Source organism: Berghia stephanieae, chromosome 3 (assembly GCF_034508935.2).
Source record: "Berghia stephanieae isolate SIO BIC M18660-M18661 chromosome 3, UCSD_Bste_1.3, whole genome shotgun sequence".
NCBI lineage: Eukaryota > Metazoa > Mollusca > Gastropoda > Nudibranchia > Aeolidiidae > Berghia > Berghia stephanieae.
This window is the reverse complement of record NC_088362.1, coordinates 66154419-66180002: the sequence shown is the minus strand read 5'-3', so window position 1 is coordinate 66180002 and position 25584 is coordinate 66154419. Positions and strand designations below refer to the sequence as shown.

General features: G+C 32.9%; 1 protein-coding gene across 2 annotated transcripts; it reads right to left on the bottom strand.

Moving 5' to 3' along the window:
* Nucleotides 1-7914: 7914 nt before the first annotated feature.
* Nucleotides 7915-25442, bottom strand: LOC144968236 (armadillo repeat-containing protein 2-like). 2 transcript variants are annotated; one of them, XM_078906383.1, is made up of 19 exons: nucleotides 25291-25442; nucleotides 23218-23446; nucleotides 22527-22599; nucleotides 21793-21970; nucleotides 18876-19046; nucleotides 17936-18028; nucleotides 17406-17581; nucleotides 16791-16893; nucleotides 16168-16340; nucleotides 15334-15384; nucleotides 14729-14874; nucleotides 14162-14261; nucleotides 12854-12994; nucleotides 11008-11227; nucleotides 10336-10458; nucleotides 9912-10025; nucleotides 9237-9369; nucleotides 8689-8849; nucleotides 7915-8210 (listed from the first exon to the last, which is right to left on the bottom strand). In XM_078906383.1, exons 2-19 carry the CDS (start codon nucleotides 23415-23417, stop codon nucleotides 8044-8046), a joined length of 2523 nt encoding a protein of 840 aa, XP_078762509.1. In that variant the 5' UTR covers nucleotides 23418-23446; nucleotides 25291-25442; the 3' UTR covers nucleotides 7915-8043. The 2 variants fall into 2 exon arrangements, with proteins under 2 accessions (XP_078762509.1, XP_078762510.1); XM_078906384.1 differs by having other exon boundaries at nucleotides 21793-21967; nucleotides 25291-25428.
* Between the last annotated feature and the right edge of the window lie 142 nt (nucleotides 25443-25584).

Genomic DNA, 25584 nt, shown 5'->3' with positions numbered 1-25584 from the left:
AATACAATTCCCAAGTCCTTCAGGGCAATGCACAGTTGAATTAAGTACATCGTAATGAAAAAAAAAACAACCAAACAACCAAATGATTCATTTATAATGGATTATAAATAGGATGCATAATAAAATCATTGGAGGTCCCAAACCGCTGAGGTTTGGTCAGGATCAATTCATTGTTCTAAATTTTAAAATCCAATCCAAAATGCCTACACAAGTCACAAATATCATGTCATACTATGACAAAACAGTTTTGAGTTTTGGCCAGAAATATCTTCAAATTACATCAGTGAATAAAGATGATCCCTATTGTTTGTCTTATGTTTTCGGGGCTTTAATGGCCACTTGCAACACACTGTTCTTTTTGTTTTTGAGGGTTTTACTGCGCTTGCGACACATTTAGATCATTTCACTGCCAGTAAAAAAGGAAGATGAGGGAGATTTTCTCTATCTGAAGATAAAGCAAGAAAGAAAAAGTAATACAAAGGGACTGGTTCAAATAGGGAACAGAAGATTCCATGAGCAATCTATCAATGTGCATATTTTGACACTACCTATAAGTCGCATCCAGGCACAAGCAACAGATCATGCTATGAAGAATACACTAAAATGTTTACAAAATATAGATTCAAAACTAAAATCTAAAATAATATAAACCAGAGATGATCTGCAAGGGAAAAAAATCATCCCTCAAAAATAAAAAGAAACCAAACATCCAACTGCCTCCCTCTCAGCTAAGGATCCCTGATTAAATCTGAGACTTTCATAAAAATCTATATTCTCTTCTAAAGAGTCTCAGGTTTAAGAATTTTCAAAAAGGGAGGGTCATCTTAATTCATCGATATTTGATGTAAAATATTTCTGACAAGTATGGAAAAAAATTTGTTAACAGTGTACGGCAGTGTAAGTTTAAATTTTATCACATACAGCATAGAGAATGTAATTAATATTAATAATTATATAGAAAACATTGGACATATTATGTACACAAGTAGTAATACTGTACTGGGATTTCTCTAGGGTCACATAAGTAGATATACAGATGATAATAGAATCTTGGGAGTCTTAAGTTTAGACTTAAAAGGTTAACGGTGCCTTCGACAACTTAAGGTCATATCAGTGCCTATAAAGAGGGGAAAATGAAACTGGTACACAGACATACGAAACAGTTTGGGTCGATTTTGAGTTTGCTAGTATCTGCAACACCATTGACGTTACAGATGCTTCAAAAATGTATTTTAAAGGGGAAAAGTTTACAAAAACAACAATGATAAAATCACAGAACAAGAATCGAATTAGAGAAATCTTTTAAGTCAATTCAGCACCAGTAAAAAGGAAGATGATGGGGCTGTCAAAAGATTTCAGATAAATAGATTATATGCCCTGCAAAAGCACTAATAAAAAGTAAAACGAGAAAATTAATTAAATAGGAAAGAGAAGCATATTCCTAAAGCAAAATTAACCTGGGATCTGACTCTCAAAAACTTCAAATGTTGGAATGGCAATACGGAAAAAAAAGAAAAAAAAAAAAAAAAAAAAGAAAGAGGCTGTGATTTCTGAATGCATACAATCGGAAAAATAAAAATCTTTAAAAGTATTATCATGGGGTGTTGTCGGAATTCAAAAAAAGAAAACTGATCTTGTACACACACACACACACACATGTACATAAACACATAAATGGCATATGTACACACTCTTTTATATTGGACGTTAGACTGCATGGAATGTAGTATGTTGTAAAAGGTAAATTTTGTCATTTCAGCAAAATACAGGATTTGATCTCAGTGTTAAGATGGACGGGTCAAAGTTTATTGTGGGAACAAATTATAAAATTGTTTCAAAGTGACAGTGATATTGCTAATTTCATACAATATGCATTTGAATAACAATAAGACATTATGAGTAGTAGAAGTGCGATAGCTACAGGCACCCCTCCTTTGCCCTACCTTACCACCCAAGGACTATAAGGACAAAATGAATAGTGGTTTGATATTGACTGCCTTCCTCACAATCCCCCCCCTCTCCCCCCCACCCCCACCACACACACACACACATACCTAAATGATAATCAATATACAGATATTATGATGAAATGATAGAGAAAAGGGATGGCAAATCATAGGTGGTGAGTATCCATATAACAATAGGAAACAAAACAATAACAGTTATTCCATTCATACAAGGAGTTGTACCAAAACAAGAGAGTGGAAGCGAAGAGGATGATATTCGTGTAACACAAAAACTTTTCAAATATACAATTACTGTAGTTGAGAATTAAAAAAAAAAAAACAACAAAACCTCATCTCATGTAATCTAAGAATCTGTTAAAATAATACCAAATCTAAAAAATATTTTTTTTAAAAATTGTCCGGAGAACTTTAACTTCAAATATAAATAGATTTAAAATGAGATTCACGTTGACAAAAAGTCCCAAACCTGGCACCTCTTTATGGTTTCAAGGTTGAAACTTTTTGACAAGTTGGGAGTCATCTTAATCGATTCAGATGTAGTAAAGGTTGCCTACAGAAAATAGTTTTTAAAATGTTTTGACAGCATACGGCAGAATATTGCTGACATGTATAGTATTTCAAATGATGCCATTAGCATTACCCTGTGTCCAGTGTCACCTCAGACACTTGAATAGTTATAAAATAATTAGGCAGCCAATAATTTTGGCTCATCTTCAAATTATATACAAAGAAGCATTCTCCTTCTTCTCCCTTCTTGATATGTTGTTGTAACCTCACACTTTGGGTGGATCCGTACAACAACCGCAATACAAACATTCTATTAATTATTGCACAGCAGCCAACTTGTTTGTTTGTTTTGTTTTGTTTTTAAGGGTTTTACGGCGCTTGCAACACATTTAGGTTATATCAGCGCCAGTAAAAAGGAAGAAAATGGTATAGTAAAAAGTTCTAGAATTACAATTAAAGCATCCAAGAAAAAGTAAGACAAAGGGGAACTGAGAACAAATAGGGATCAGATGTAGATTCCAAGAGCATACCACCAATGTACTTAGTTTGAAATCACCTACAAGTCTCATCCAGACACAAGCACAAAATCCAACAAAGAGGAACACACTCAAATGCTTACATTATACATTCAAAATAAAAATAATAATACATAACAGAGAGATGATTTACAAGGAAAAAAATATCATCTCCCAAAACAATAACTATGCATTTGACTGTTTCCCTCCCAGCTAGGATCCCGCCAGTGCCAGGACAAAACCAAGTAATCTCATTCCAAGACAAAGACAGAAAGCATGTTGGAAAACAGATATAACGGGATAGAAGACAGTGTGTACCTCCCTGCCCACTATGGGAGGTCAGGATCCCCACCCAGGCAGCCAACTTTTCAAAGAGCCAAAATGGCTGACGCAGAATACCGTCATGACACAAAACAGCAGTATGTTTGGACTATAATAATAATATAATCTAGACTAAGAGCTTTTTCCGCTCTTTGATTTAATTTGCTGAGTTTAAAAAACAAAAAAGCATAATCCTGGGACATGCAAGAGCCATTTCCATAAATGTAAACAATCCAATTTTTTCTCTCTCCAGATTACCAAATCAGAACAGTACTGATTTTATCACGACCCTTGGCCGCTATGATATTGCAATATTCTTAACATGATTCTAAAAGACAATTTCATAGTCTTATTGACATTTTCAAAACAACAAAATATGTTCATTGTACTTTAAATTCAGTCAAAAATGACTTAAACAGGCCTCAGATCCAAACCAAGTTTATTCTATTTTTTTAAACATGTATATTTAGTGTGTGTGACTGCTGTGTGGGCCTTTGCATGATGTGAGAGAGTCCATTGATATTGTAAAGTGTTTGAGGTTTCGGCATTTAATGCTATAATACAGTTCTATTATTATTATTATTATTATTATTATTCACAGCAAAAGACCATGAACTGTGGAAGGAATTGACACAGACGATTAGAGAGGCAGCCGTGGCCTCCCGATCGGATGATTTGGAAGCGAAAGGCCTTAAGTCAGTTTTTTTCTGGGGTTTTTTCCTCGCACCCTATACTTATGGATTTGAGTTTATCTGGGCTGTATGTTGTTTCTGTAAGCATGTTGCTGTGTGTGTTTAAATTCAAATTTCATCTCCCACAAACCTAAGGTTTCCATTTCCAGTCACAATTGCATTATGGCAATGGGCAGACAAAACATCTTTTTCACTTTGGTTTGAAAATGTCTACTTCATATATCCATCAATTAAGATAAACCCAAACAAGTAATCAATATGGAAACCTGGATTTAAGACTGTTTTTTGTTTTGTTTTTTTTTGTTTTTGTTTTTAAGGGTTTTACGGTGCTTGCAACACATTTAGGTCATAGTAAAAAGGGAGAACATGGGATAGTAAAGAGTTCTAAAATTACAATTAAAGCACCCAAGAAAAGGTAATACAAAGGGGTATGGTACAAATAGGGAATTGGTGTAGATTCCAAGAGCATACCATCAATGTACTTAATTTGAGATCACCTAAAAGTCTTAGCCAGACACGAGCACATGTCCCTGTTTGTTTTTGTTTTTAAGGGTTTTACGGCGCTTGCAACACATTTAGGTCATATCAGCGCCAGTAAAAAGGAAGAAAATTGGATAGTCAAAAGTTCTAGAATTACAATTAAAGCACCCAAGAAAAAGTAAGACAAAGGGGAACTGAGAACAAATAGGGATCAGATGTAGATTCCAAGAGCATACCACCAATGTACTTAGTTTGAAATCACCTACAAGTCTCATCCAGACACAAGCACAAAATCCAACAAAGAGGAACACACTCAAATGCTTACATTATACATTCAAAATAAAAATAATAATACATAACAGAGAGATGATTTACAAGGAAAAAAATATCATCTCCCAAAACAATAACTATGCATTTGACTGTTTCCCTCCCAGCTAGGATTCCGGCCAGTGCCAGGACAAAACCAAGTAATCTCATTCCGAGACAAAGACAGAAAGCATGTTGGAAAACAGACATAAGGGGATAGAAGACACAGTATGTACCTCCCTGCCCGCTAGCACATGTCCCTACTAAGAGGAATACACTCAAATGCTTACATTATAAATTCAAAACAACAAATATAATAATATATAACAGAGAGATCATTTACAAGGAAAAAAAATATAATCTCCCAAAACAATAACCATACATTCGACTGTTTCCCTCTCAGCCAGGGTATTAGGTCAGGGCCAGGACAAAACCAAGTAATCTCATTCCAAGACAAAGACAGAAAGCATGTTGGAAAACAGATGTAGGGGGATAGAAGACACAGTAAGTTCCTCCCTGCCCACTATGGGTGGTCAGGAACCCCACCCAGAAGACTTTTTCACAGGTAGGAAATCATCTAAATCTATTGATATATAAATTTAACACTTTCTGGCTGAAATGCAAGTAATAAGTTTTGTCAATGTTCATGAGTGCAATGGCTGATATTATAATTCATCTTATCAACAATGGCTGATATTATAATTCATCTTATCAAATAACACCTCAAGTTAAAAAAAAAAAAAAAGATTACAAACAATAAATATTTTTTGAAAAGGATTAAAAACAAAAATCAATGAAAGGAATGACTCTTTGATAGCGTTAAATATAAAATGCGAGTGGGTATCAATTCTACTCTAGACATCTTATCTTAAATCTTACACCAAGAGAAAAGTACCAGCAAAACGACTCACTTAAGCCTGATGAGGTCTCATGTCTCAATGCTGTTACAGCTCCTATGATGAATTCTGTCTAGCCTGCAGCTATAATTCAATGAACAATGGGAGCATTATCATTTGTACAAACAAACAAAAATAAAAATAAATAAATTCAATCTGGATTTGAAGGGATTAATAATCTTTCATAGCACAAAAACAACAATTTGGAAAGCATTATTAATATAACGAATAAATCAACATTATCTCCCTTTTGTCATCACAACCAAATGGAATACAACAATAGAAAGTAAACACAATTCTAATTTTCTCATAAAATTTCACGCACTATCAGCTTGTACACATTATGAAATTTTACACAGTCCATCTTTTTCATATCCAAACTTCTAGCACAAACGTTTTGCTTTGTTTTAAACAATCATAATGATTATTTGATAAAAGAAAAAAAAAACCCAAATGGAAATAAAAACAGTATAAAATACACTGAGTTGGCAGAATAAAAAGCAAGCCTCTACATTCACACTTTGAATAAATAATATATATTCATCGACATGTAAAAAATATTCAGCAGTGTATTATTTCTTTTCTTAAAATTAACAATAATGTTCTGTACACTAGTAATATGTTTCATTTCAAACATCACCCAGTATATAATATGAAATTATTACATAGCATGCACTAGTCAATCACTTTCTCACAGTCATCGATATGAAATTTATACAAAAAGTGAAAACCTCATAAATCAATAGTATTTTCAATCATTTCACAAATAATTAAATACCTTAAGTATTTTACCTTTGAGTCAAGCCTTAAGAACAAAACACTTAAAGGAAAACATTTTTTAAAAATGTACCACCAGAACATTAAAAAAAAACAAAAAACAATCATTTTTTTCAATGTGGACAGACAATTTTAGTTCATTTGTTAACAGATTAAGAAAAGCCAAAACTTTCCAGGAATCTGAAATTTCTTTTGGAATTCATTAGAAGTCTCAAGTGACTCTTTAACAAGTTAAGGCTATACTTAATCTATTGAATATGTACATTTTAAAAATTTCAACTAAATTAAAAAAAAAAACAAAACAAAAATAACGTTTTGCTATCATCCATAAATGTGTATGTCTACAACCACTGCATAAACAAACACTAAAGGCATGACGAACTCACTAAATTAAAAAAAAAACAAACAAAAATAACGTTTTGCTATCATCCATAAATGTGTATGTCTACAACCACTGCATAAACACACACTAAAGGCATGACAAGCTCTTACACACTATAACCCCCCCCCCCCCCCACAAGGTCATAACTCTGTGATTAGTAGGAATCTTAATCAATTGGCAGGTTTTACAAGGCAGTATCAGCAAGAAAACTATTTTTATATTTTTGCGGCTATGTGGTCTAGTGGTATGACACTCGCTTTCGGATCGGAAGGTCCTGGGTTCGAGTCTCGTTTGGCGCATAGTTGAATCCTTGGAGAAGGCTCTTTACTCACATTCTCTCACAGTACTCAGGTGTAAAATGAGTACCTGGACGTTAACAGCATTGTCTCTGTCCAAAAAAATTGTAATATCGACAAACAGGAGTCATGTACCGCCCTAAATGTTAAATGTTGCTGTTGGCAGGGACCCCTTGTAAAGCGCTTTGATCACATTTAGTGAATATTGCTCTAAATAAAAACTCAATTTTTTAATTTTAAAGAAAAATATTTTTAAAATTCAGATACCGTCAGCAGTGATGGGATTTAAAACTGCATCCATGTGACATGGTAACCACTCACCAATAAAGGAAATGAGAACAGTGCTAGGATATATATATATATATATATATATATATATATATATATATATATATATATATAATCATTAACCAAGTGTAAACAATTTAGATATCAAATATGCTGTTCTATTTTCACTTTCCAAAATGTAAAGCAATGTTTACTACCATATGAAATACCTTTCCTCAATCGGGCCGCCATAGGATTGGATTCACATTAGTTGAACTAAACAAAAAGTCTCAAATAGCCTAATTCAAACTATGGATTAAAAAAAAATTGTGTGTTTCACTGACAAATACTCTCAATCTTTAAAGACCAGTAAAAAGAAAAACAACCAACATTCATGAAATGTTTGAAGATTGAGTTGTTCAGATAGGCCTTATCTATAATAATATAAAGAGAGAAAAAAAGGGTAGCTGTGTTCAAACTATTGACCACCTAGTTGTGACCAATGCTTCACACAGTTGGGAGGCAGAATTTATAACTCGCATACAGCAGGCAGGATTTTGAAGTGAAAACAAAATTAAATAAAAAGAAGGAATCAACCTTAACAATAACATACACATAGATGAGAACGGGAGCTCCTCTAACTGGGTGCCTCCAGGGGTTCCAGAGGAGAGGAATGGGATTCAATCCTCTTAAGTAGCTGTGCTCCGACAGGATAAAACTCCTCATACCAACAGTCTTGGACGTATTCCCTCATTTCCTCATCTGCCGCCTCTGCCAGAGAATCAGCCAAGGCCAAGTTCTTGTCTAGTTGAATACAAAAATTAGAGATTAAAATTAAATCAAATACGATGATAGGGTAAAGTCTGCAAGCAAACAACAAATATCTTTTTGTTTTGAAAATTGGAATTTGAAGAAAATAATCAGCACAAGCACAAAATGAGAAATAAGAACACGCTGTTCAGCTCTGGGAAAAAAAAAAACGAAAACTGAGACCAGGGAGAAAATGTGTCTCCTCAAGATGTTTGTGAAATGTATGACAAACTGTCATTGTGAAAATGAAAAGAATTCATTCTCAGCGTGAATGAAATAGAGGGAGAGTGGCTGTGTTAAGTTTTTGTATGCTTCTACAAGATACAGTCTATACCCCTCATGAGAGAGAGTGAGAGTGAGAGTGAGAGAGAGATAGATAGATAGAGAGAGAGAGAGAGAGAGAGAGAGAGAGAGAGAGAGAGAGAGAGAGAGAGAGAGAGAGAGAGAGAGAGAGAGTAAGAGTGGGTCTTACCTAGATATTCTGTCAACAAGTCTGCCAACTCTGATGCCTCTTGTTGCCCAAAGCTGTTCTCACTAGAATGAATCTTAGAGCTGTAATTGACGAGAACTTTACAGACACAGCCACTCAACTGCCAGTCCTCTCGCCCAAAATCCCTCAAAACCTCCATCAACCTGGCCACACAAAACACACAAGGACAATCAATCAAGTGCCTAGAGTTGCAAACCATAATAAGTACTATAAAAATTCGATATATTTTATTGTATTCAATTCACACACTTTAAAGTTTGAGTGAAAAAAAAAAAAAAATTCCTTTTTAAGAATTTTTTGTTGTTGCTATAGTCCAATGTTAAACAAAGCAGACAGAAAATATAATCTTAAAAATCATTTTAAAGAATTTAACCTTTCTTATCATGAGACTGCATCTCAAACTTTTTGATTGTTGGACAGTTATCTTCCCATGTTATAATGCACACTGTTTCAGGTATTTATCTAATCCCTTGCTGGCTGCTCAATTTTTCATTTTCATATTTTTCTTAAACATCAGTATGATTACTCACTTTCCGATTCCCCCTTCCCGTTTGAGCAGTGGTCTCTTCTCCTCGTCCAGCATAAAATTAATGAGGACTCCACAGGCTATGTAGACCATCTCCCTGTTGCCAGAGTCTAACAGTGTCACCATCATGGCATCAACTGGTGGACAAACGTGAAATGGAATTTCAATTGATAAAACACCTGTGTCCCCTTTGATACAATATTACCATTTATCAAGTAGAAGTTTATATATCATGTGGTATAATAAAACACTGTAAAGACTATTTATAGAAAAGATGCTTTATTCTTGTAATCAATATCACTATTATTGTAATCATCAACATCATCATCATTATTATTATTATTATTATTATTATTGGTTCAAACTAATGAATAACTAATCTCATATAAAACATTTTGCCAAATGACTTATAAATCTCAGACAAAAGTAATATACACCACCTTTATTGGGCACTATATCATGGTCAGCCAGATGCCGATTATTAAATGTTAAATCAAATTGAAATTAAGAAACTACATTAGATTGCCTTTTTAATTCAACTCAATTATTTTAGTTTAGTCTTTGAATTTAGTGTTCAGCATCTAGTTCACTCAGAACGAGGCAAAAATATCTAAAAATGACATTAATTAATAATTTTTGAGAGTTATGTTTTCAAATATAGACACATCAACTGCCATACTTTTGTTCTGAGAGAGGAAATCCCTGATCTCTTTGTGTCTGGTGAGATTGCCAAACACTCTGGCTGCCTCCAGGATTCCCTCCATATTGTTGGTCAGGATAAGCTTGAGCAAAGCTGCATATGGGAAAGAGACGAGTAAGACACTCTGAGTTGCTGTACAACTATTAAAGTACAGAACAAAGCAATCAATATAAAAATGATTTTAAAAAGAGCAAATTATATTACAGAGTACTTTACCGTCATTATGAACCTTTTTTATTTGGTCAACTGAAGAATAATAGAGGCCTGAGTCACATAGCTATCATTACTCAAGTGAATTGGTGAAAATTGCTAAGATTTGTTCCAGGTTGGAATATAATCAAAACTTGAATGTAAAGGGTTTATACAACAAACAATAATTATTTTTTAGTTGTAGACTACTGACCCTGTGCCATGTTGTTGTGAGTCTTCATTCTACTTGTGTCCTGTGTAGTGTAATAAGACATATTGTTGACAGCCACCACTGCATTCACCACCAACTCCTCATGCTGGGATACATCCTTGTGTTCTGAGAATGAATTGAATGAGAGTTTTCAGAGACTTTAAATGAACATTTCATTTTAAAAAAAAAAGATGTCTGAGCCACGAAAACCTGTCTTTCCTAAAGCCATGGAGCCCAAAGGACCAGACATTATCACAGTTTCTGTACAAATATACCCATCAAAAAGGTGTTTTAGTCTATCTTAAAGAACAGTTCTCTCCCCTGCATTATAAATCCTAAGGAATTTAGTAAATGTATTAATCGAGCCAAGTGTGCAGATAAATAGAGTGACTACATAAAGAAATAATAAATAGTTTTTGGTTCAAGAATAAAAAGTAAATGGATGGATCCGAGATTTTCACTAAATCTAACAATCCCAAAAATCTAATCATAACTGCAATGTACAGAGGGATTAGCACCCTTGCCTGCTCATTCACACCTAACAAATTCTTCAAATTTTTTTTCTTTTTTTTTCTGCATTTAAGTAGAATCATTTACTCGTTAAGTCATTGGAGCCCCATGTATTATTAACATATTAGATAATCTATATGAATTGCTTTGAAATCAAGATCTTACCAATAACTTTTAACAAGACGTCCGTAAAGTCTTGGTTATCAGCAATTATTGGACCAACATCCTCGTTGATGGACAAGTTGGCAAGCACCCTCATCACCTTGATTAGAACATCCTCTATTTTAGAGAGTTCTGCATCCCTGTCTTTGTCTCGGCTTCTCTCACGGCCCCGGCCACCATTCATCTGGCCATCCTCCTTGGCACCCGTTGTTGATGTTTTACCCTGAATAAACCAAAATGCACATTGTAGTTCAGACTGTGACAAAGAAATCACCAGATTGCATTTATATGGCGCTTATCCATTGCAGCACCATGCCAGAGGTACTTAACATTTTTTTAAAAATCTCCTGATGTTGAAATTGTAAATCTACTAATAAATCAAAATTGATTAAAAAATTTTTTTCGCAAAATTTTATACTATTTGATGGCATCATCATAATATGTGGAAGGAGGAATAAAAAGGGTAAAAAGTTAAGATATTCTGAATAATCTTTTAACCTATAGAATGAGAAATGCCGCATTTAGGTGCTTGTACAATTTTAGCCCAAAGACAACGAGGGACCTTTGATAAGGCAAGAAATATGTGTATAAACTTTATTTCCAAAAGTCGTGTTTTGTACATCAAGGTCATACATCTACACCAACCAGAGCAGCACAATTTCATATAATTTTTAAAAATCATGAAAAAATTACAAAATAAATAGTTTTTATCAATTTTGCTGACTTAAACAATGATATAAGATGTCTATAAGAGTTTGCTTGTTACTGAAACAAAGTCAATCATGCAATCTGGTGGAAAACTGCAGAGATAGAGAAATGGTATAAAACTCGAAAACAAACAAAAAATATCTCAAAATCGTTTCGATATGAATATTCAAATGATCAGTCTATATACAATTTCTCTTTCTTCTATTTTCTTCCACTGATTTAATGAAATAACCTTCCACTCAATTCAGGTAAGTCATCCACAACCATGTTGCACAGTCACAATACATAGCTACACCTTATTTTGCTGTTGTAGAACAGGGCCTGAGATCATTTGTTTTACATATAGATTTTATTTTTTTTGAAAGACAATATTCTTCTTTATTAGGAACATCAATAATAATAGTTAAAAAGTTTTCCAATTTTGTCTTCAATATAATATGACTGAATTTAACAGTTTTGAAAATAAGAATTGATGGTTTATCAAAATATTAATAATAATAATAATAATAATAATAATAATAATAATAATAATAATAATAATAATAATAATAATAATAATAATAATAATAATAATAAAAAGATTCAAAACAATATAAATAAAAATGAATAATAATTGTAGCAATGCAAATCTGTCAAACTATCAATCAGAAGCTTTAAGGTTGTGCGGCTATGTGGTCTAGTGGTATGACACTCGCTTTCGGATCGGAAGGTCCTGAGTTCGAGCCTCGCGCAGTTGAGTCCTTGGAAAAGGCTCTTTACTCACATTCTCTCATCGTACTCAGGTGTAAAATGAGTACCTGGCCGTTAACAGCGTTGTCTTGGTCCGAAAAATTGTAATATCGCCTAACAGGCGTCATGTCCCGTCCTACATGTTAAATGTTGCTGTTGACCAGGGACCCATTGTAAAGCGCTTTGAGCCCATTTAGTGGATATTGCGCTATATAAAGCTCAATTTTATTTATTTTTAAGTTCCATCTCCAACAGAGGAAGAATATTTTTCCCCCCTTTTTCTTATATTTTAAGCTACTTTCATTCTCTGACTTTCTTAATATCATAACCATCTTTTCAGATGTTTACACAAGAATAAAAAAAAAAAGAGAAATAAAAGAAATAAAAAAGGTTTTCAAAATCCCAGACATACCTCTAAATCTAAGTCCAGATACTTTTTCAAGACCAATAAAAGAGTGTCTATAGAATCTGGCTCCTGGAACAGCTTGATGCGCGCTGAGTCATTCTTAATGGTCAGGTTGCCAAGGACAAAACACAGACGGACAATAAGATCCTGGAGAAAGTGACACCAACCATGATAATAATAGTAATAATAAGTAAATTGTAGAGTTCACTTAATTTACACAGCATGCCCTAAATTACATAGTTTGAATATACTAAATAAATAAAAGGTGGGAGAACATTGATGATAATAGGCTATCTGAAATAGTTCTGTATTAAAATTTGTCCTGAAAGTTAATTAATCAAATAAATACATCGAAGTCAACCTACATGATAAATAAATAAATAAATTTCCTTTTATTCAATCCACAAGGGGAAAGAGGGACACCTTGGAGACGGACCAAACTGAACGTGGGGACAGATGTTGAAGATAGCAGCAGACCTTAATGATTGGAGATTTACTGTGTCAGCCTTATGTGATGACGATGCCCCATGAGCATAAGTAAATAAGTATTCATTCCCCGTGAGAAATTTTCTTTAGTTTTTCACCAAAAAAAAAAGACTGAGATAAGCCAAGCATCAGCTGCTGTTTCGTGCTTCAAAGTAAGCAATAAGGGCTAAGTTTGGGCCTAGGTATCCTGAAGGGAAATTGAATGCCTTAACTATTCGACCATCTCACCCCCCCTCCCCCTACTCCAGTATACCAATTTCTTTCTTGTCAACTATTGAAATTATTTGAAATACATCTATCAACTAAAATAAAAACATTAGAAGATGAAGGTTGTATGTTGAAAAGTTAGCTGCATAAAACTATCTTGAAATATTCTTTAAAAAAAATAAAACCAAACAAAAACCAAACATACATGAACATTAAAATATTGAAGTTTTAGACAATATTGCATCATGCTTTCAAATCTATAAATAAATGCCATTACAATGACTACATATTACTTTTGTTTTGGAGGTGTGGCTCTTCCCTCTGAATCCCCATAACTAAGTAAATTAAATATTATCACAGTGACACTAACAACTTGGTTATCGCACCACAAAGTTCCATGAAATAACATTATAATGTAAGAAATGACAAATAAAAACTACTATAAATAAATTTTAAAATTCCACTGTCATCAAGACCTTATTTCTAACACCTTTTTTGGGGTTTTTTTTTGGTCCTTTTTCTCTCTCTTATTCGTCAATCACTTGAAATTAGAGACTCCTAGTATAAAAACACCTGCATCTAATCCTCAGCCAAGAGGGGGACTATGATTTGTTGACTTACATCATTCATAATGTGACGTTTGAGGAGTTTGACAAAAGCCTTGTAACAACCTTGTTGATCTGCCAGGACTGAACAACAGTCTGTGTGAAGTGTCACTTTACTGGGGGAACAGAGGAGAAAATTATACGTTTTAATCAAATGTAGCCCTTAAGAGACGTACATACTAATAGTAATCAGAGCTTATCCTAGTTTCTGTAAGATAAACACAATAGCTTGTAATTTATTTCCTGTCCTATCATTGTTTGATTTATTCCACTTAATGATGCCATTTTCTTATCTCACATATTGTATTTAGTATCTTATTCATCATCTATTTGGTTGACAAAAGGCGAACCAAAATCGTTCCTATCATTTGCCTTTGTAAAATTAATTAGCATAGCACTACTTTTTCATTACATTTCTTTTACTTGTTCCAGTTTCAAACAGCAACAATTGCACTTTGGGTTGATGAAACAACAGCGTCGAGAAAGCTAGAGTGAGGTCACTTGCCACACAGTGAATCAAGAAATAAGGAAATAAAAGAATTAATTCATAGATTGGTATAGAAGTCAAAAACTAAAAACTTACCTAAATATCCTGGAGATGTAGAGCATAAGATCAGCATCGCCAGGGTATGAGTCCATGAGGACAACCAGCCCTTCAATTACATGATGACTCAGGAAACGATCTCGACCAGAACTCAAATCTGCCAAATTTCTTAAAGCAGCTGCCAGCTGGAGAGAAATTACAATGAATCAAATCACATGGCTAGCTTTCAAATCAAAGCCTTAATAAATATATACCGACCAGCCCTGGGTAAGGTATTTTTAGAAACAACATATGACCATTTTGTAAGACAAACATACACAAAGAATAGGTTAAATCTCAATAGATTGACGAATTGCCAGAAAACTAGCCAGAAAGTGAAGTAGTTGAATGTTCTTTTATAACATATTTCTTCCCTTAAGATGACACCTAAAAATGTAATAGTCATGAAAAAAAATAAATTTTTGTGCGGTCTTCTCACAAACATTGTGAGCTGAAATTGTGACCATTCTGCTGTGAGAATATGAAACTTCTCATAAAAGAAAAAAACAAAAAATAAACAAAACAAATACAAAGAAAAATCAGAATTAAAAAAAAATTTTTTTTAAAATTCTATTGAATTTTAAAATAAATGCCAGCTGGTTTACCTGTACAAGTATATGACCATATTGATCATTGGCTTTGCCACTTTCTCGATTCTGTGGAGGAATAACAAACCGTATGTAGTAAAAACAAACAGTACTAAAAGGGTTAATAGTCACAAAATAAAGAAGAAAGAGAAAAACAAACCATCCCTGATTTTTTAATCTCTCCTCATCTACTTCCAATAAACTGACTGTCATTGCCGGTGTACCTATCTAAAAGGAAGTCTGTAGTGCATCTTTAGAGGTCTCAATTCCATGAGCGGAATATATTTAGGGAAAAATGAATCAAAGTGAATTTAATACTAGATGAAGGGATATTGACTGTTTGATACCTGGACTGTCTAGTTTGTATTTTTCTCGACTTCATTTGGTGTTGACCTACAGGTAATTCTTTAAGACTTATACTCTCAAACTGTGTAAGATGGGCACCACCCTCCCGAGCTAAGTATACCTTATACAGGTGCTCTTCTTAAATAGATGACCACTTCACCATCATCAATATTTTGGGATTTTAATCTTTTTTCCATCATTAGAGAGTTAGTTGCAAATGATTGAAAGACTGCAATTGGGTCATTAAATTCATTTATTCACATATTTTTTGCAATTTTAAAATCAATTTTTTTTCTTTTAGTTTTGTCCTGTATATTTTATTCTTTTTCTCATGATTTTTAATTTGCATATCATTTGAAAAATTTGTTAGTAGTATGCAAAATCTTTTATTACATTTTGACACTATCATCAAAAGACAAAAAGAGAGAACCAATAAAAATTCCAACCAGATGTGAAATCTCTATTTGAATTATCCATAACAAGACAAAAGGCCAGGCAACTACTCACTGCTTTGTTGATAGCATGCATAAGAACTGCCAAAGTTTTAATACAATCCAAACGAGCAAGGCGTTTCAGAATATCAGCATTTCCTGTCAAAAACTTGATGGATCCAACACAGTAAATCAATGCTTCACAAGACATTGACGGTTCTGTGTTACGAATCGTGTCGAGAAGAAGACCTGGAAGAAAAAGGACAAATCAATAAATATTACAAACATAATTCTAAAAATCTTTTAAAAATATTTGAAAAACATGGAACAAAATGTATTGATTTGTGTAAGTTTCATCTAAGTTTTGGTAACATCAAAGTGTTCCAACCATTTGCTGTTTGTCTTAGAATTATCTGAATAATTCACCCTGGTGTTATTTGTTAACATGGAGCTCAAATAAAGAAAACAATAAGAATTAACATTGATTTTTGCTATCTTTCTATTTTTTTTATTTTTGTTAATTTCAAATTATCCACGCGGTTGTATTTTAAATCAAATTTTAATAACATTATTTTTTTAAAATACATTATTCTTATAGAAAAAAAAGCTCTGATTTTAATTTTCTCAACACGCAGATAGACTGATAAAAAAGACAAGCATCTCTTTTTATATAAACATGAACTGATGGTGAATACTTACTCAAAATATTCTCCTCTAGAAAATAGGAATCATTTTTGTCACAACGACTGACTTTGAATACAAGCTTGCACACATTCAACAAGTTGTTTCCACTAACTTTAAACTAAAAAAAGAGAAATATGTATTAATTTTTATCTGATTGTGTAGAATAAAGGGAGATATACAATTATTATTGGATTCGATGAGAAAAAGAAAAATTCTCCATAATAATGCTTTTCTCTCTTTTTTTTTTTACTACTTAACATTACTCATTGCATTATACTCTAAAGAGGTTCATTCAGTGTTATATGAGAGTCTTACTTGCAGTCAGTGAATTAAGAAACTTAGCTAGGTAGGATGTGGCAGATTGTGTGTATGCATATGGAGGGGTGCAGAAGAAGTATGTTGTGTTGTTAAAATTATCGAAAATTTGACTGCAACGATACAATGTAAAATAAGAGAGTCATAACTGATTATCCTCAGAGCATATTGTTACTCATAAGATTGGGGTGCAGCTGAATTATGCTCTTATGGCTGTCTGTTATCCTTCAGATGGGTGAGCAATATAATGCTATTGGCCAGGCATCCATGTGAAAAAAAACAACAACACAGAACAAGAAAGAAATGATAACTCACTGCAAGTATAAGTCTGGCAAGACGGAGAAGCACTTTGGGTTCATCCACATCTAACAGTTTGAAGATGACCTTCAGGATGTGAGATCTGTGTAGAAAACTCTTACCAAAACAATTGTGGTTCTCCAGGGCCGTGTACAACTCCCCTGCCAAATCATGTATTCTACTACAATCTTTCTCTGAAAAAATGACAGGGGGATTTTAAAAAAAATCAATATTGGAATTTGAATGATACAATTAGAATATTATAAAAGACAAAACAATAAAAAGAAACTCTGACAAATTTAGCGATTTGAGAGATGATAGATGTAAATTATTTGATCATAGGAAAAAAACAAAACAAAACAATAAGCTTCAACATAAATCACAGTAAAAAATTATCCAGAAAGTATAAAAGGTGAAAAGGTATATCATAATAAGGATATATAACAGTTTCCTTTGCAGACATATCATGACCTCTCGGCTGTTCAGCATGTTAATATAAAAATGAAATACGGAATAAAGAATTTAAATGATATGACCGTAGCACTGACTTTTTGTGAGGGTGGACATTTCTGTGACTAGAGGTTCAATTTCAGAACTGTACAACTGGTCTGGATCTTCGGTGTCTCTCTTGCCTGCACTACCTGATGACACAAACATATGGAATACATTAATGGCAGCTACAAAAAGAAAATCGACAAGCCTGTGAGAGCAAATAATTTTATGAGGCTTTGCCAAAGGACTTAGCATGTTGCATGTGACGCAAAAACAAAGTCATTACAATATCATGATTCATTAAATAAATATATGAAAAAAACAAAACAAAAGGAAAACCCCCAATTAAGATGACATTTTGTAATATATATATATATATATATATATATATATATAATATATATATATATATATATATATATATATATATATATATATATATAATATATATATATATATATATATATATATATCTATATGTGATTAAAAAAACGCTTTTCTTTCTGAATTTCAAATTATTTTCCTATTCTTGCCCTTTTTCAATCACATTGCACAACTAACTTTGTCCACTTTTCCAGGATACTTTGCATTCAATCATTCAAACCTGTCACCACACTCAAAAATGATCTTCTTTCACAGTTGCTTAAATGAATTTATTATTTGAAAAAGACATATATGCACATTAAGGATTAAGCAATGTGAAAACATTGATAAAATGAGAACCACACACACACACACACACACACACATATATATATATATATATATATATATATATATATATATATATATATATATATATATATATATATATATATTCACTGGATGTAATATCAAACAAAACAAAAAAAAAAAAAATCTTTAATCTTAAAGAGATGATTCAACACTCCCCATTAAAAAAAAAAATTCTAAAACATTTGAAGATTTTAGTTAGATATCATTTTCATTTCAACTGAACCCCTGAATCCATAAAAGACAAATTATGCCAATACTTACTTGTGCGACTAGATTTTCCAGCACTGGATTTACGACTGCCAGCACTGCCTGAACGAGTATCACTGCCAGCACTGGATGGAGCAGGAACACCAGCAGGTGATCGGCCCACATAGTCTATACCTTGTTCTTGGAGAGATTCTACTTTCCTTGGGTAACCCTCGGATGAAAAATCTTTAAAAATAGTGAAAGAGTTATGAGATGGTTATAGGAAGTGTATAAAATGAAGCATGAAAAAGCACTTTGAGCATGTTTAGTGGATAGTGTGATATATAAATGCTCAAGTTTTAAGTTTCAAAAACAGTCCGACTTGCTAAACAGACACATATGTATCCTGTTGAGACAGACAGTGATCAGATATGATGGTTATTTTTTCTCTATTTTGTGACCTGTGCATGATGGGCACCGTTAAACGTGGTAAGATGAGCAGTTTGATTGAAAATGAGGCTGTGGTTGATTACTCTACTCTTCAAAAGACAAAGCTGCCACCTATACAAATGACCAATCAAAATGCCAGAAGATAACAGTAATAGTCAATGAATGCAGACAGCTTGATTGCATTTGAGCTATAGAGTAAATTTAATAGCTTAGTCCTCTACAAAATATTGTACGGGATGGCCTGACTGAAAAGAATGAAAGAATAGAAAACAAGCATTTTAAAAAAATCATAGAGGGACAGGATCAAAATAAAGACATTTTAGCTTTAAGTTACATTTTCATTTAATATAATTTTAGTAAATGTTTTGTGACCAAAATGAGAAAAGGATGCTTTGTCAATGCATGGCAAAACAGTAATTGCAAACAAGAAAATTTCTTTGTTGAAAAGTCCATGCTTTTAGAAGTATTTAACTGAGCTGCAAGAAGATTTGTAAAGATCATAGGATTCATTCAACCTTGAAATTTATTCAGCTTGATTAGTTCAGATCTTGGTCAGGAAAGCAGGGTGTTTATCTTAAGCAGGCTGAATTGTAGCTCTTTGAACATAAATTTGTTTAACCTTTCTTGTCAACAATTTATGGGCATGATTACAAATAGCAAACATGAGGACTCGATTTTCAAGATCATTACCAATAAATAATGCTTTTGTTTTCACGTTGTTTTTTTCTTTTTTTTTAAAATTAATTAATTTTTTAAATATAATATATTTTTTTAAATGTTGTTTTTTTTGTTTGTTTTGAGAATGAGAATTAATTTATATATTTACTTATTTATTTATTTAGTTATTTTGTTTTGTATTTACTTGTTTATGAATTTTTTTTATATGTCATAATATATTCATTTCATGTTTTAGTGATAACTTTTTATTCATATTTATTTATCAAATATATGGTTTAAATTATCTTTTTAATCTTTTTTATTGTTTTATTTACCTAGTTTTATTATTTATTTATTTATTCCTGTCAATAACTTTATGTCAATATCCATATGCCTATGTTTAGTGTGTATGTGTATATAAGCAGAAAATAAAAATAAACTGGCAAAGTGACGACAAACGTTGGATGTCTCTCAACCCTGAGGTTTGAAAAAAAAAAAAATGCTTTTGTTGTTGGATGAGGAACACTTTGAGTCAAAAATATTTCATGCTTAATGCTTTGTCCTTTTTCGAAGCCGTTACATTAAATTTTGTTGAACATTTTACAATTAGCCCCAGACAGCTTAGCATTTGCAAGACAAATGACTTGTGTGTATTAGTACTCTGTTAAGTCTAGTTGCAGCCGATCAAGTAGCTTTTAAGATTTTTCGTCTATCCAACTTTGGGGGGAAATATTAGAAATTTGAATCACTCTAAAAAATGCCAATTTTAAGCCGTGGAAACGGAATTTGTTTGTTTGTTTTTGAAAATTTTCTAAAAATATGTCAAGAAATTTTTGATTGTTTTTGGTTTTCTAGCAAAGGAATATGTGCTCTATATAAATGGGCATATTATTTGTAAAAGGTCAGAATTGAGAAATATATGATGATTTCTTTCTAATTGTATCTGATTACTCTGACAGATCAAAGCACATTGTCCTTGTTATGACATCTTACGTAGCATCACATTCAATTGAATTTTCAATGCTATATAACTATAGAGTGATTTGTGAATTTAATTATGAATTATTTGTTTGGAGTGATATTACGCAAAGATCATTTGTACATGCCAAGTGACATGACACAAATATGCAGAGATTCATTTTTTTAAAATGTATATATATATATATATATATATATATATATATATAATATATATATATATATATATATATATATATATGAACTTTATACAGTATAGCATGCCTTTCTCATGATACTGCTTAAAGCACACTATTTAAAATCAAGAACAGTTCCCATGCACCCAAACATTGATAGATCAAGTAAAAAGGGGTCAAAATTAGATTTGTCAGAAAAATTTTTGACGGTGACTCATATCTTGTCCAAAATGAAGCTAGTTCACTGGGGTAATTTTGGGGTATAGGAGGCCTACGTATGGTCAGTATTATTATATGGCTGTGAAAGCTGGACAATTACAGAAGACATTAGAAAGAAACTGGAGGCAGCAGAAATGTGGTTTCTTAGAAGGATGTTAAGAATCTCATGGACAGAGAAGAAAACTAATGAAGAAGTATTAGAGCAAGCTGAAACTAAAAGGCTATTAATTCGTACAATAAGAAAAAGACAAATGCAATTTTTAGGACACCTAAATCGACATAAATGTATTGAACATCTTGCTCTCACAGGAAAGATAGAAGGTAAAAAGAGTAAAGGTAGACCAAGAAAAATATATTTGAATAGTTTGAACAGCTGGGTGACAAAGAAAGAGAAGAGTAATATTAGTTTTCTGAGGTTATCTGATCAAAGAGATGAATGGCGTATCATGATCACCGATGTCTGGCACAGACTTGGTACTTGAAGAAGAAGAAGGAGGCCTAACAATTCTTACCATTTTCACTTTGCCCAGCTTTAGGAGATACAACAGGTTCTGAACCATCCACATTGACAACTGACGGCACCTTGGAACGGTTGGCCGATCCCCTCCGTGATGTCGATTTACTGGATTCAGGGGGTGGTCTTGGCACCAGGATATTTTCAAGATCAGCTGGACCTACAGGTTTTGGCTGCTGAGGAAAAACATAAAGGAAATAGCTATATTAAATCGAGACAGAAATCATGTGTTACATCCCTCCTGATGCTAAAATTTGAAGTTAAAAGTAGAAATGTGAAATACAATGATTTCGTTCTGATTTGCTTTTTTTTTTCTTTATCCATAACAACATATTAATGATATTATACAATACTAAAATTTCTATTTAACTTATATTGTCTGATCGAATATGACATGTTAATATATTGAGAAGATATAGTGTAAAACAAAGTAGTGGTCAGAACTACAGCCTGCAGTACAAATGTTGAAAAATCTAATAATCAAAATTTACAAACAAAATAAAAAGCAAAAAGAACAATTAGAAAGGATGGATGATTTCATGTCAAACAAATTGAAATATAAGTAATTTGTTATTATTAAACATTGAAATCCTTAATTAAGCCCCAAGAAGACATATTTGCTATGCAGTTTAGTTTGATGCGAAATGGAGATGAACATACTATTACTTTCATCCTGAACCTTTGATTCTTAAGATAATAGTGATAAAAATCAGGTTGTTAATTAAAACTTACATGGTCCAAAGGTGACAATCTTGTACCAGAGACGGGTCTGGAGTCTGGTCCTTCAAAGTGTCGGGAGTTCAAGCTGGAATTGAATAGTTGAGAAAATTAAAATGGATAATAAAGCAAGCATTTATATCGATGATGATGAGAAATATGGAGAGTAGAGAGGATCCAGATGAAAACATTTAAAATATCCCATCTAGGAGCCAAACAAAAGACCCAGTTGTTGCGGCACTCTTTGGCTGAGCTAAGAGTGAGCGAGTAAGAGAGAGAGAGAGAGAGAGAGAGAGAGAGAGAGAGAGAGAGAGAGAGAGAGAGAGAGAGAGAGAGAGAGAGAGAGAGAGAGAGAGAGAGAGAGAGAGAGAGAGAGAGAGAGAGAGAGAGAGAGAGAGAGAGAGATATTTTGTGAAATGAAAATGAAAGTGGTTTCAAACCCAGTGAGTATTCTGCCTCTAATACTTTGGGCATCAGAATGATTCTAATTTTCCAAATCCAGCGAATTTCAAAGAGCTCATTAAAATTTGTCAACTTAATTTCTCAATTAAGTTTAAGAACAATTAATCATAAAACCAAAGTATGTAGCATCACAATCAAACCATGTGACTAGATAAAACAACTTTGACAATTTTTATGAAATAAAATTTTTCGGCACTCATAAAAATTTAAAAAAAGAAAAGAAAGAAATGAAATATTCAATTACCTGAAGGCGCTTGGTGGTCGAGATTCTGGAGTTCTGTTTGTTGAGGTTGGGAATAGATGTCTTTGTTCATCTCTTGGGGTGTTGGGTCGCCTTGTGTCAAATGTACGTAACGAAGTACGAGCTGCATTGACAATTTGTGAGCTTGTCGGTATCCTCTCAGGCAAGGCATAAAAGGGTTTGCTCACTTTCTTGTTCTCCATGTTAGGTTTATTTACAGGTTTATCTAAAACTAGATATGACAAGTAGAGTAAACAATTTCTTTTAAAAATATTTTTAATCAAAGCATTTTCTTCTTATTTAACTAAATCTATGAAAAGGGTGTAACTTGAATGTCAAATAATAATTTACATCTTAAAAATAAAATGAATCAGATGCCCACTGCACTTTATTTATTTCCTCCAAACTGGACACAATCAATAAAAATGTCATTTCATACAGCATACATCGCCTAGTAGACTTGAATCTTTTTTTAGCCAGCACTTAACGAAAAGAAAGTTTCATCTTCAAATCCAAGTTGAGTGGGTTAAAAAAAACAGCTACATTAGCGATTGACCTCATGCATAATGAAGTGGAAGCACTAAAAAAAAACCAAAAAAAAACCCCCAAAAACTTGGGCATTTAGACAACTATAATTTAAATGGACTTGATTAAAAGATGAAAAAAAAAAGGAAATCATCTGGTTAAAATATTCTGTGTGGTATTTTCTGATGTTAAACAATGTTAATCATGCGTTTCGATCTTGATGAGTATGGCAAATTTTCCTTTTTTTAACTTAAAAACGTATAATTTAAGCACCACAAGAATGGGCATTTAAGTTTAAGCAAAAACTCATCTTTTAACACAGGGTGTTGAGCGTTTTAATAAAGAAATAATTACCTTTCACTAAAATTTTGGCCAAACAGGCCCAGGCATTAACTCATATTTTATAGGTCCAAATGGTACCACTGTCATCAAGTAACACTTGATACAAAACATTCCTTTAACTCAAACTGTGTAATAATTTCTCACATACACTAATACATATATTAACATACAAGGCATCAAATTATAGATCTTATTATTATCTGTAATTTGATAAATGGTTTGTCCCTTGTATTATGATAAACAATCATGTATTTTAAGATGTTTCCAAGCCACCCATCACAGGACAGGGCTCAGAAATTAATAACCAAAAACGCAGCAACATTATTCCCAGATTAAGAGTTAAAATAGTCATAACTATAGACTATTGTCTATCGAAGGAAAACTGACAGAGCCAAATGTTGTTGTTTTTTTTTTATCATAACAACTTACCCAATTACAGACTTAAATAATTGTGACATGCAATCCAATTATTTACACCAGAATGTATTATTTGGTTCTGATAAAATTCTATTAATATTTTCATAAACATCTGTCACAATCAGGGTCTTTTCAATTTTAAATTTTGTTGTCTGTGCCAGATATAAATTTTCAAATTCATCAGCCTCTAAGTCATACTTCACAAGACAACACATTGATTCCTTCGATATAAAATATTTACCTCCGTTATACTTTTTATCCTTATAATCAATGCCAGATTTACATTCCTGGTCAACACACTTCACTACACAACAAAAACTTTCTTTTTACGAGACTCGTGACCAGTCATGTGCAGAATATGAAATGTTTTTAATGTCTTTAGATTAAATGACCGACGCTGGCAGAGACAGAGGAATGCTGTCCGATTAGGGATGTAACCTAGAGCTTATAGAACAGTAGGAGGGAGTAGGAGCTGTGGCTGTGGATTCCGATCGATTGGATTTCGACTTGGACGTTATCATTAGGCTTAGGCCGCAAGCCCGGGGATTGGAGATAGGGAGTAATTTTCAATGGTCATTAACCCCATCAAACACTCATAAATATCGTAAACAAGACAAACATGCGCACTTAAATTACATACGAGAGCATAATTTTCTCGACCGTAACTATGGACAATTTTATAAAGAACGAAGAGAAAAATCTTTCAAAAATGGTTCGTGATCATCATGATCGACCCAGTTAAAAATACAAGACAAATAACCACATTCAACATCCATTCCGTTTATTCAATACCTTTTAGACAGTGGCAATATAAAGTTTTGGTATCCAAAATCGTTTTGGTGACCAATAAATGACATGCTTCAGATCCATTTATCTTTGAAACGCATCAAAATCCATGGCCAGTAAAATTTAGTAGTTCCTCTTGCTCGGTGTCAACAAAAATCACCAAAGGTAAGAATGTTTCTCCGGACATAATAAGTACGCATGCGCAATGAACTTGTATGATGAAGGTCCACTCATTATTTATTTTGAAACCAATTTTGAGAAAGGTATTGTGTTTATAAAAGGTAGCGTTTCTCGAATATA

What these genes read in the sequence shown, in the direction of transcription:
- LOC144968236 (XM_078906383.1), bottom strand. Translation starts at nt 23,417, where the DNA reads ATGGAGAACAAGAAAGTGAGCAAACCCTTTTATGCCTTGCCTGAGAGG. An exon ending in AATGTCCACCCTCACAAAAA is followed by an intron (nt 17,582 to 17,935) that starts GTCAGTGCTACG and finishes TCATTTTTTCAG; the next exon opens with AGAAAGATTGTAGTAGAATA. An exon ending in TGCATGCTATCAACAAAGCA is followed by an intron (nt 15,385 to 16,167) that starts GTGAGTAGTTGC and finishes ATTCCTCCACAG; the next exon opens with AATCGAGAAAGTGGCAAAGC.